Source organism: Colossoma macropomum, unplaced genomic scaffold (genome assembly GCF_904425465.1).
Source record: "Colossoma macropomum unplaced genomic scaffold, Colossoma_macropomum, whole genome shotgun sequence".
NCBI lineage: Eukaryota > Metazoa > Chordata > Actinopteri > Characiformes > Serrasalmidae > Colossoma > Colossoma macropomum.
The window spans coordinates 6,345,557-6,357,607 of NW_023494798.1; the positions used below are offsets into that span (position 1 = coordinate 6,345,557).

At 37.5% G+C, this 12,051-nt stretch overlaps 2 protein-coding genes across 2 annotated transcripts; both read left to right on the forward strand.

The window, feature by feature from the left end:
• Window positions 1-2,276: 2,276 nt before the first annotated feature.
• Window positions 2,277-6,147, forward strand: LOC118818398 (extracellular calcium-sensing receptor-like; the record flags this gene model as incomplete). The annotated part of the gene is made up of 7 exons (XM_036585652.1): window positions 2,277-2,491; window positions 2,633-2,924; window positions 3,168-3,959; window positions 4,047-4,274; window positions 4,386-4,509; window positions 4,739-5,631; window positions 6,136-6,147. Coding segments are annotated over exons 1-7 (2,556 nt in total), but the record flags the coding sequence as incomplete, so codon positions are not given.
• Window positions 6,148-7,913: 1,766 nt separating this feature from the next.
• LOC118818397 (extracellular calcium-sensing receptor-like) lies at window positions 7,914-11,043 on the forward strand. The gene is given in 7 exon segments (XM_036585651.1): window positions 7,914-8,113; window positions 8,258-8,543; window positions 8,658-9,464; window positions 9,573-9,800; window positions 9,906-10,029; window positions 10,143-10,364; window positions 10,367-11,043. Coding segments are annotated over 7 exon segments (2,544 nt in total).
• Window positions 11,044-12,051: the final 1,008 nt, after the last annotated feature.

Consider the following 12,051-nt stretch of genomic DNA (forward strand, 5'->3'; position numbering starts at 1 on the left):
TTCTCAAAAGGAGCTCAAAAACGTATACATTCCCCACCAAAATGAAGAACCTATTAAACCATTTTTTTTAGTAATAGCTTAAGATGGTAACAAACCACATGAAATAAATTAGGTGTGCCTAGTCACAGTGTCTGTAATATGTTAAGAACTCTTTCTTAACTTAAACATCTGCGTTTTAGTTACTTAATTTTAGCTGCAAGAACACACTTTGCACCAATAACCACACATTCTGGAATCCGTTCTAAACCTTGTACCTTGTAAATGCTGGCTCCCCAGTGATAGAGACACAGCTAATATTTCAATACTTATATTTCTAACCCTAACTGAAACAACAGTAGTACCACCAGAATATGAATATCTATGTGTGGCATAGTAAAATTATACTGCATGTTAAAGTTGAGCTGTGTATGTTTTTCACTATATGTAAGGAGCACAATGCTGATTTGGGCTGCCGTCATCCATGGTTGAACACAGTGAAAGTTTCTGAATTCAGATTTGATTTTTAGCTTGAATTAGCCAGACAGTCCTGCTGGCATCTGTTTGATTACACACTGCTCCTGCTGCATCAACCAAATGGTTACTAGTCTTTAATAGACAGTAAGCAAAGCTGAAAAAACTGAATGTCATCTACACAATGTGATATATTTGTGCTGACACTTTTTACCATCATCTTATTACAGATAACCCACATAACACAATATAAACCAGTAAAACAGTAGGTGCGCTTAGATGTACTCCATATTACAAAAGACAAACATATGAATGACTTAACTACTTGATTTGTCTTTAGCTCCCTGATTTGATTTTGGACATAATGCAGGCCTCTGTAATTAGATATGCTCTTATGAAACGGTGTCTCATAAGATACCCCATTGTTCAGCCTATTAAATGCAATAATGGTATTCCTCCACCAGAGGGCAGTAAGCTGCTACTTCTATGATAGTCACACTAAGAATAACTTCATTATCACTTGAATATGGCTTGCTGTACTACTGCATAACCAGTCATGTTAAACCCTTAAAAGAAACTGAGAAAGATATTCTCCCTATGATGTTACAATCCATCAAATGGTTATGTTCTCTGCAGAGGCCCTGAGAAAGTTATGTTTGAACTAATTTTCTTTTGTTTAAACATTTCTCAGAGGCCCACAAGGTCTAGAAACAAAAAGCAGTAAGCACATGATATTAATACATTATGAGCATTCTGACAGGCCAACATTCTGAGAGATTAAATCATCTTAATGTTCCCTTGTTTATGTCCACTGAAACATTACAAGGTCTTATATAAAAACACTCACTGGTGCTGTTACTAAATATCAACACCACCACTCAGTTCCAAGAGTGGCAATATTCTAAAAATCATCCTTCTCTAAGACGTGGCCTGCTTTCAGAGGAACACCTCACTACAAAAAATGAAGGCATGTGTGTGTCCACTACAAAATGCCAATTAGTTTCTACTGTCTTTCAGTATTTCAGGATAAGCAATAATGACTTAAAAGGTCATAAGTTTGACCTCTATTTCAGGCAAACATGCACAGTCATATTCCAAAACTACAGTGGTATATGTAATTACTGTCATACAGTAAAATTAAAAATGATGTCCAAAGTACACACTTAATACGATGGTTCCTTAAGGGTTTCTTAGTAAAGAAAAAACTTCTATATAGAACCATGAAAAAGGGTTAAAGGGTTCTTTGAATCATGAAAGCGTTCTTCAGATTGATGGAGAATGTGCTGTGGATGGTTCTATATAGAACCCTTTTGAAAAGGGTTCTATATAGCTTCAAAAAGGGTTCTGCTATTGTTACAGGCTTGACATCACAACAATATCAGAACCCTCTTTGATGCTATATAGATCCCTTTTCAAAAAGGTCCTATATAGAAACATCTACAGCAGCACATTCTTGATCAATCTGAAGAACCCTTTCATGGCACAAAGAACCCTTTAACAATAAATAAAGAAGCATTTAATAATAAATATAGAACCATTTTCTTTACTAGAGAACTCTTGAAGAACCATCTTGTTTAAGGGCGTAGTAAAGAAAACCAACCAAAAGCCACATGAGCCATAGGGGCCTGCTTTTTTTTCAGATTAGTGCTATCACAGTGGAAGGTCACACCTCCTTTGACCAGATTTCCTCAGTGTAACCTTACCTTAGAGTATTTGTATTTGAAGCCATATAAATATCTCAAATTCTTCCTGTTTGGCTGCCTGAAACATCAGATCTAGCAAACATTCTCTTAACCACTGTACCAACTGGGAAAGTGGATAGGTGGATGGAGCCTGTCTTTGCACTCCTACATATGGTAATGGCCATCCTTACTTTTTCCAGAGCTAACGAGACTGCTTGTAGCCTGCAAGGAGAGCCTGTATACCCACAACTATCAAAGGATGGTGATATTATAGTTGGAGGGATTTTTCCCTTTCACAGCAGTTGGGAGATCAGAGACTTGTCCTATGTGGCAATGCCACCGCCATTAAAGTGCATGAGGTAAGCAGAATAAGAAAGTGTAAACCTCTGGCATTTTATCAGCATTGACACATGCATTACATTCTGTGGCAGGATGTTTTGGATGATACTGGATGATAAAATATTATGTCTCTGTGTTTCTCTCTGCATTTCTCTAATCAGTCTTGATTTCAGAGCCTTCCAGTATTCTCAGTCCTTGATCTTTGCAATAGAGGAGATCAACAACAGTTCTTCTTTACTGCCAGGTGTTACATTGGGCTACAAGATATATGACACCTGCAGTTCAATGGCAAGGGGGGTTAAAGTGGCCATGGCACTTATTAATGGAAATGACAATATGGCCCAAGATGAGGTCTGCACAAAACCAGATCAGGTACAAGCCATAATAGGTGACACAGCCTCATCACCGTGTATGGCTATCGCCAAGAGTATCGGACCTTTCAGCTTTCCCATTGTAAGTATCTGCTATTTGCTTTCAAAGGTTCTGTCTCCTGAAATGTCATTTCTAAAGATAGAAGAAATATGCAGCTGGAAATCGTTACATAACTTGTAAAGTATGTTTCAATGAATAAAGCAAGTGAATAAAACATTAATATTTTGAGTTAAAATGTACATTTTATACATTTTAATGGGCTCTGATAACAGTTATTTTTAAGATCTCACCATGTTTGATACAACTCTGTGAATCTGTTTTTAGATCAGTCACTATGCCACATGTGAGTGTCTCAGTGACAAAAAGAAATACCCATCATTTCTGCGCACTATTCCCAGTGATTACCACCAGAGCAGAGCATTGGCAGAGATGGTCAAGCACTTTGGCTGGACCTGGGTGGGAGCATTAAGAACGGATGATGATTATGGTAACAGTGGTATGGCCACTTTCACAAAAGTTGCAGAGCAGCTGGGTGTTTGCTTAGAATATTCCCTTCCATTTTTTAGAACTTATTCACAAGAAAAAATGCTGAGAATAGTTGAGCAGATCAAAAGCTCTACTTCTCGAGTGATTGTGGCATTTCTCGCTCACTGGGACTTGGAGATTTTGCTGGATGTATTTCATGAGCACAACATCACTGGATATCAGTGGGTGGGAACTGAAGGTTGGATCTCTGATTCAGCTGTAGCCGCACTGGATAAGCACAAAATACTGCAAGGAGCCATAGGGCTAGCTATCCCCAAAACAAAGGTGACAGGTTTAAAGGACTTCATTTTAGATATAAATCCCCTGAAATCTGCAGGAAGTGAAATTTTTACTAAATTCTGGGAAGCTCTGTTTAAGTGTAAATACACTGTCCAGAATAATTCAGGGGACTCACCAGTGTGTACAGGAAAAGAGAAACTCTCTGATGTGGAAAACACATTTACAGACATGTCACTGCTCCCCATTTTCAGTAATGTGTATAAAGGAGTATTTGCTGTTGCCCATACTCTACACAACCTTCTCGGCTGTACGCAAAGGTGTCCTACAAAGAAGCAGCCTGATCCTCTCAATGTGAGTTAAAACTGTGTTTTTGTCCTTAGGCCCCAGCTTTGTCACGTCCATAACACTAATTTATATTATGATGCTCTATTTTGTCAGTTTCTAGAACACCTCAAAATGGTGCATTTCAAAACCAAAGATGGTGAAGAAGTGTATTTTGATAAAAATGGTGACCCTGCTGCAAAATATGAGATAATAAACTGGCAGGCAAGTAAAGAACACCAACATGAATTTGTCACTGTTGGACTTTATGACTCCTCTTTTCCACCTCAATATCGATTAGCAGTAAACATGACCTTAATTATGTGGGCAAAAAATAGTAACCAGGTGAGTATAAGGATGAAAACTGTGTCTTACTCTCAAAAGTAAAAACAGCAGTTAACACTGTTAGTTAAATAGTTTTTTTGGGTAAATTACTATATATTTTGTTCATCACAGGTGCCGGTGTCTGTGTGCAGTGACAGCTGCCCTCCTGGCACCAGGAAGGCTGTGCAGAAAGGAAAGCCTATCTGCTGCTTTGACTGTATACCATGCGCAGAAGGGGAGATCAGCAATGTAACAGGTAAAAAAAGAAGGGGCAACAGACCCAAGATACGGTCACTGCTAGCACTAAACATGCCTCCATTTCTTTTCAGACTTTATTATTTTGTCACACATATTACCTGCTTTGCCAAGTTCTGCGATAACTCGGCCTTAGCAGTAAAGAGCCTGCTTGTTTTTTTATGATTGATTACTTATTCAGACTTTTTTTTTTCGTACGTAATTTTACTGTTTTTTCTCACTTATTACAGATTCTGTTACATGTGAGCAATGCTATCAGGACTACTGGTCAAATCAACACAGAGATGCATGTGTAAAGAAAGAAACTGAATATCTGTCCTATGATGAAATAATGGGAATTTTACTAACAACTATTTCCATATTTGGTGCATTAATGACAATAATAATAGCAGTAGTATTCTTTAGATATAAAAATACCCCCATAGTGAAAGCAAACAACTCAGAACTGAGCTTCCTGCTGCTCTTCTCTCTGGCTCTGTGTTTCCTCTGTTCACTTACTTTCATTGGTCGGCCCTCTGAGTGGTCCTGTATGCTGCGCCACACAGCGTTTGGGATCACCTTCGTCCTCTGCATCTCCTGTGTTCTGGGGAAAACAATAGTGGTGTTAATGGCCTTCAGAGCTACACTTCCAGGCAGTAATGCTATGAAATGGTTTGGTCCTCCACAGCAGAGACTCAGTGTTCTCACCTTCACTCTCATACAGGTCCTTATTTGTGTTCTTTGGTTAACAACATCCCCTCCTTTTCCCTTTAAAAATCTAAAGCACTACAAGGAAAAGATCATTCTAGAATGCCATTTGGGATCAACAATAGGTTTCTGGGCTGTGCTGGGTTATATAGGATTTCTGGCTCTTTTGTGTTTTATTTTGGCTTTTCTAGCACGGAAGCTGCCTGATAACTTCAATGAAGCCAAGTTCATCACATTCAGCATGATCATATTCTGTGCTGTTTGGATCACCTTTATCCCTGCTTATGTCAGCTCTCCTGGAAAGTTCACTGTAGCTGTGGAGATATTTGCCATTTTGGCCTCAAGCTTTGCTTTGCTGTTCTGCATCTTTCTACCAAAATGTTATGTAATTCTACTGAAACCAGAGAAGAATTCTAAAAGGCATATGATGGGGAAGGTTACTTCAAATTCTTCCTAAAATTGTTGTCAATTTTTGTATTTACCTGTATGAATAACATTTAAACATTTGGCAATTTACGTCATCATTAAAGTGTTCGGCATATGAGAGTGTGCAGTCTTTTTCCTACCTACCCAAAGTGCCATAACCCAATTTCATGAAACACCTACTGAGTAGAACAACTACTGTTCTGACTTTGAATATAACAGTGATAAGCATTTTGAAATCAAGTTTAAACAGCTTAACAATATCTTCATTTTTAAGAATGATAATGAATTGTTATCTTTTTGTAGCAAATCATTATCATGTTGTACATAACATACATTTGGAACTTAAATTTGGTTATGGTGGAAGAACATGTGTTTCTTATTATATTATTATTTATATCAATCACAGTTTATTGCCAGATAAGCAATTCTAAGGTCAAACTAGTCTAATTAGCAGCATTTTATTCTAATTCATTCTGTATTTTATTCTGCATAATGGTTATATTTTTAAAACAAGACTTCTTCAAAATATTTCACATAGGCAGCATAAAATGCAAAATGTCTATTTAAGTACAACACAAAATTATTTCACTTGAGTGAAATATTAAATTCAAACATCAACAATAAAACTAAATGTTCTGGTGTTCTCAAACTTCTGGAATATAAAGGTTATTTCTGTTATGTAAGGCTTTAATCACATGGCACTCTATGAAATGCTAATGCTAGTGGCTTGTTTACAATTCTGTTTTTATTTTTTTTAATAAATAAATAAATGTCAATATATAATTTTTGATATTACTATTAATAATAACAACAATTACTATTTCTACTACTTCCACTAATACTGCTACTACTACTACTACTAATAATACTAATAATAATAAATAATAGGTAGATTCTTCAGTAAATCAAGTTATCAGTACAATCATATGTGACTTGTACTAAGATAGCAGTGGTGTTCCTGCCTGGAATGAAGTACTATGCAAGGCAATCATCATCCCATGTCGGCACGGAGAACAGGTAAAGCTGCCTTCATGGTAGATCTGTGTGATAATTAATTTCATACTACATCCTGAATGAATCCATGAAGACATTTTAGTTAGCTCTCTAGCTAGGTCTAAATTAGCATAACAACAGAATGTTATAGGCATAGTAACATATCCATCATACTCAAACATGATTTCCACAAGCACAAAGTAGAACACAAATGTCTGAAGTTGCCTAATATCTACATTTTCTCTCCATGGTAATAGCAAGCTTAGAACAAAAATACTCATTCTCCAGCTACTGGCATACTTGCTAACAATGCTAGCATTATAGCTTCAAAGCTCACTAACCAGTAAAAGACGCTATGAAGAAATGTTACATGTGTCCAGAAACATGAACAGAACTGTATAATGTTTTCAGTGTGCAAGGTGTTCACTGTTATATAGTGTCCTCCAGAATTATTAGCAAGTATTACTATACTTGCTAAAGATTAGCAAAAATATCTTCTCATATCATGTTTGCTGAGACAGGGGGGGGAAAAAATCAGGGGACCATTCCTAAACACCATCTCTCCAGATCTTTGAACCAGGTTTTCAGAGAGGGAACGCAAAACGGTCTGAATGGAAGATTAAAGATGTTTGGCCAATGGGCCACCTCATATTTATACCCCAGTGAAACATAAAGTCTGAAAGATGACCAGTAGTGGATTGTTTCTATTTTCTCGCATGCGCAGACTGAGAAAAATGAACAAAATCAGAATAAAAGTATGCATGTGCTGAAAAACCTGATTACTGAGCTAAAAACCAGGTGTACTTTTTCAGATTTTTTATTTGGATTTCTAGGCCTTAATGCAATGTAAGAAATCGAAGTATGCTGTTTTCATGACCTCTTGAATAATCTGATAACTGCCAAAATCTGCTAATGAAAACGCATTCACTCAAAGAGAAATTCATGTAAATGCACTCACCAAAGGAGACTACTGTCGTTTTCAGCATAACATCTAGCTGAACATGTATTTGCATATTTATGCTTCTTTGTCAAATTCTAAAAGGTACTGTATATTATTATTACTTATTGTTATAATTTTAAATTCTTATTATGATTATGATTATTATTATTATTATTATTATAAATTGTTATAATAATAATAATAATAATAATTGTTATTTGTACAAGACACGTTATTTCATAGCCTCAGTCTCCTGAGGTTGCTGATGCTGTTTGTGGGCTAGAACAGGGGCAGATTCTGGCGTTCTCTGAGTACATAAATGCTGGTGTCATTAGGGCAAAGTAACTACAATCTGAGTCATGCTCCTCTTTCAGCTAGTCTTAATGGTCCTACTTACTGAGGCAGAAGAGCCTGCTTGTAGGCTACAGAGTCATGTGGAGCGACCTGAATTTCAGACAGATGGAGATCTCATCATTGGAGGCATTTTCTCATTTCGTACTAGGCAAGATGGCTACATAGACTCATTTCGGAGCATGCCAGAAGTCCGCCCATGCTGGGAGTATGTATATACACATACTAAAACATTCAGTTTCATAAGTTATCAATGTATATAGCCCCATGTTGCTGTTATGTGCATGCTTGTATAAATTGTTTCTGTTGTTTGACCTGAATGACTTTCATTACTGCCTTAAATTTTCTTAAGTTTAAGTTTCAGAGAATTCCAGTTTGCACAGACATTGATATTTGCTGTGGGGGAAGTAAACAAAAATCCCAACATTCTGTCTGAAGTCTCACTGGGATACAAAATATACAATAACTGTGGATCTATGGATATACTGAGATCTGCAATGGCACTGGTGAGTAGTCATGAAAGCGCAACAACAACTGCCAAGTGCACGTCTCAAACTATCCAAGCCATTATTGGACATTCTGGGTCAACGCCAACTATGGGTTTTGCAAGAACTGTTGGACAGTTCCATATACCAGTGGTAAGAAAAGGATGCATATTTTCTTTAAGGTTTATGTATGTATAAGCCTCATACAAAGAATGAATTAACTTTAAATGTAAATGTTATTTATATGCAGTGCTCTATGTTAAACAGATCAGTCATTTTGCCACCTGTGCTTGCCTGAGCAACAGAAAAGAGTTCCCTTCCTTCTTCAGAACCATTCCCAGCGATTACTACCAGAGCAGAGCACTGGCTCAGCTAGTCAAACACTTTGGTTGGACCTGGGTTGGGGCTATAAGTAATGCAAATGACTATGGACTGAACGGCATAGCGATGTTTATCACGGCAGCCCACGAGGAAGGTGTCTGTATAGAGTATTCAGCAGCTTTTGAGAGCACAAGTCCATACCACGAAATACTCCGCATAGTGGATATTATTAAACATTCCACATCTAAAGTGATAATGGCTTTCATGTCCCACAGAGAGATTAAAGTGTTGGTAGAAGAGTTATACAAGCAGAATATTACAGGTCTGCAGTGGATTGGCAGTGATGCCTGGATCACAGACAGCTCTCTCACAGAGAGCCTGGGACATGCTGCTTTGATTGGCTCTGTAGGTTTCACTGTGCCCAGGGCACAAATCCCTGGGCTGGGTCCTTTTCTACAGGAAGTCAACCCCTCACAATTTCCCAACAGCATGTTTCTTAAAGACTTTTGGGAAAGCACGTTCAACTGTTCACTTACTTATAAAGCAAGTCAGAGGACATGTAATGGTTCTGAGCATTTAAAAGACATAAAAACCCTCTTTACTGATGTATCTGATCTGAGGTTCACCAACAATGTCTACAAGGCTGTTTATGCAGTGGCCCATGCGCTACACAATCTACTCTCATGTCAGCAAAGCAACCCTTCATTTTCTAATGCAAGTTGTACTGAACTTTCCCAAATACAGCCTTGGCAGGTGAGACAAAATAATAAAATTCATCTGAAATGTAATAAGAAAATAAGTGCAACATAACCTAACTAATTTCTTGGACAGTAATGTTTCAACACAATTTGTCTTTTAAAGGTTTTACAATCCCTGCAGAACGTAAATTTCATCACACCTCAAGGGGAAAGTGTGTTTTTTGACAAAAACGGAGATTCACCAGCAAGATATGAGCTGATCAATTTGCAGCAGGTCAGTGAAGGAACCATGAAAGTTGCCACAATTGGACACTACGATGCATCTTTGCCTAAAGGCCAACAGTTTACTATAAATGGGAATCAAATTGTCTGGAATGGAGGAAGCAAAACAGTAATTTTTCTTCTGCATATGTGTACCATGTACATTCTCCTACAGTTACCTAACTAAAAAAAAACAAGCTTATTTGTACAAAGTATGTGCTTATTTGTTCTGCAGGTGCCAGTATCTGTGTGCAGTGAGAGCTGTCCTCCCGGCACAAGAAAAGCTGTGCAGAAAGGAAAGCCTGTTTGCTGCTATGACTGTATACCATGCCCACCAGGAGAAATCAGCAACATAACAGGTACTAAAAAAAGCAGACAAGATCTATAAATTGATTAAAACTACTCTCTGACCCTGTAATAATAAGTGTGACAATAACAATAGATATAATTTGCAATTTCTAATTTGTTTCAGATGCACCCAATTGCTTGAAATGTCCAGTGCAACAGTGGTCAAACACAAGAGGGGATGCCTGCATCCCAAAAGAAGTTGAATTTCTATCGTATGAGGAAATAATGGGGATACTGCTTGCACTATTTTCTTTGATTGGAGTCTTTTTCACCATTCTGACAACATTTGTTTTCTATTGTTATAGAAATACTCCCATCGTCCGAGCCAACAACTCAGAGCTGAGCTTCTGCTGCTCTTCTCACTGACTCTGTGTTTCCTCTGCTCACTTACTTTCATTGGTCAGCCCTCTGAGTGGTCCTGTATGCTGCGCCACACAGCGTTTGGGATCACCTTCGTCCTCTGCATCTCCTGTGTTCTGGGGAAAACAATAGTGGTGTTAATGGCCTTCAGAGCTACACTTCCAGGCAGTAACGTCATGAAATGGTTTGGGCCTCCACAGCAGAGACTCAGTGTATTTGCCCTTACTCTCATACAGGTCTTTATCTGTGTGCTTTGGTTAACAATATCCCCTCCTTTCCCCTACAAGAACATGAACTACTACAAGGAAAGAATCATATTAGAATGTAACATAGGTTCAGCTATAGGTTTCTGGGCCATTCTGGGTTATATAGGGCTCTTGGCTGCTTTATGTTTTGTTTTAGCTTTTTTAGCTCGAAAGCTGCCTGATAATTTTAATGAAGCCAAGTTCATCACATTCAGCATGCTCATATTCTGTGCAGTTTGGATCACCTTCATTCCAGCTTACGTCAGCTCTCCTGGAAAGTTCACTGTAGCTGTAGAGATATTTGCTATTTTAGCTTCAAGTTATGGTTTACTCTTCTGCATTTTTATACCTAAATGCTATGTAATGTTATTGAAACCTGAAATGAACAATAAAAAGCAAGTAATGGGAAAGACCAAATGATATGGGTGTATCTTGTACGTCTAAATAAATACATTAAACCTGGCTGCCAACTCTCATTTTTTTTACCTGATAAAGGAGGTCCAGATCTATACACTGCATATGGAAACAGAGACATTGTGTTTCCACCGGAGGGTAAATGCTATAAAACTAAATGATGAACTAGAGACTAACTGTTTCATAAGCACTTTTGATATGAACCTGGATCTTTAAAGTGACTCATCTATAAAACATGATTATTATTATTTTTATTTCAAGCAACAAATCCAAAATCTGAACCTCACCCAAGTTTTCTTTCATTCCTTCCAAAAGGAGTTACAGCAACATCCCACAAATCACCTGACTGATCTGTATGTGCATCAGGAATTAGCCAGCACAAAGAGACAGAAATCACAACGAACTTTCTATTCACAGAATACTAAGACTACTTATGGTATTGTTTCAAGTCAGCCTGAAATTAAAATTGACCTTTTTTACCATGTTAGTTAATGCGCTTGGTCATATTACGCATGATTGATCACATCATATCACTTAAAAGACATAATTCTTATTTTCCATAAGCTCCTATCAAAATGTAATGACTTAAGCATGCATCTATGCATCAGTTGGGGGTAGGGGGTGGAGTTGGTTGGGTGAATATATTAACTAATAAAATCATGTTTCTCCTCCCACTCCCACCCATCAGAAATCTGTGATGGTACAAAAGGAAAATGTGTTATCATTTTTGATTCAGACTCACTTTAAGGGCCAAAACTCTTACTACAGAGCTTTGCAAATTCTTTTTCCTTGCTGAAAAAAACAAAGATGGGCCTGTGATGGTATAAGTGTGCTGGACACAACACTGATATTTCTAAATGTAGGAAAAAACAGATACACGCTCACATCTACATAAGACAAACACAGATTCTTCAATTAAATTACACCATGGATAAGAATATACCAATGAAGAATTGACTAATACAATGGAAACCTATGAACACAATTGCACACAATGGCATATTTAATTAACAT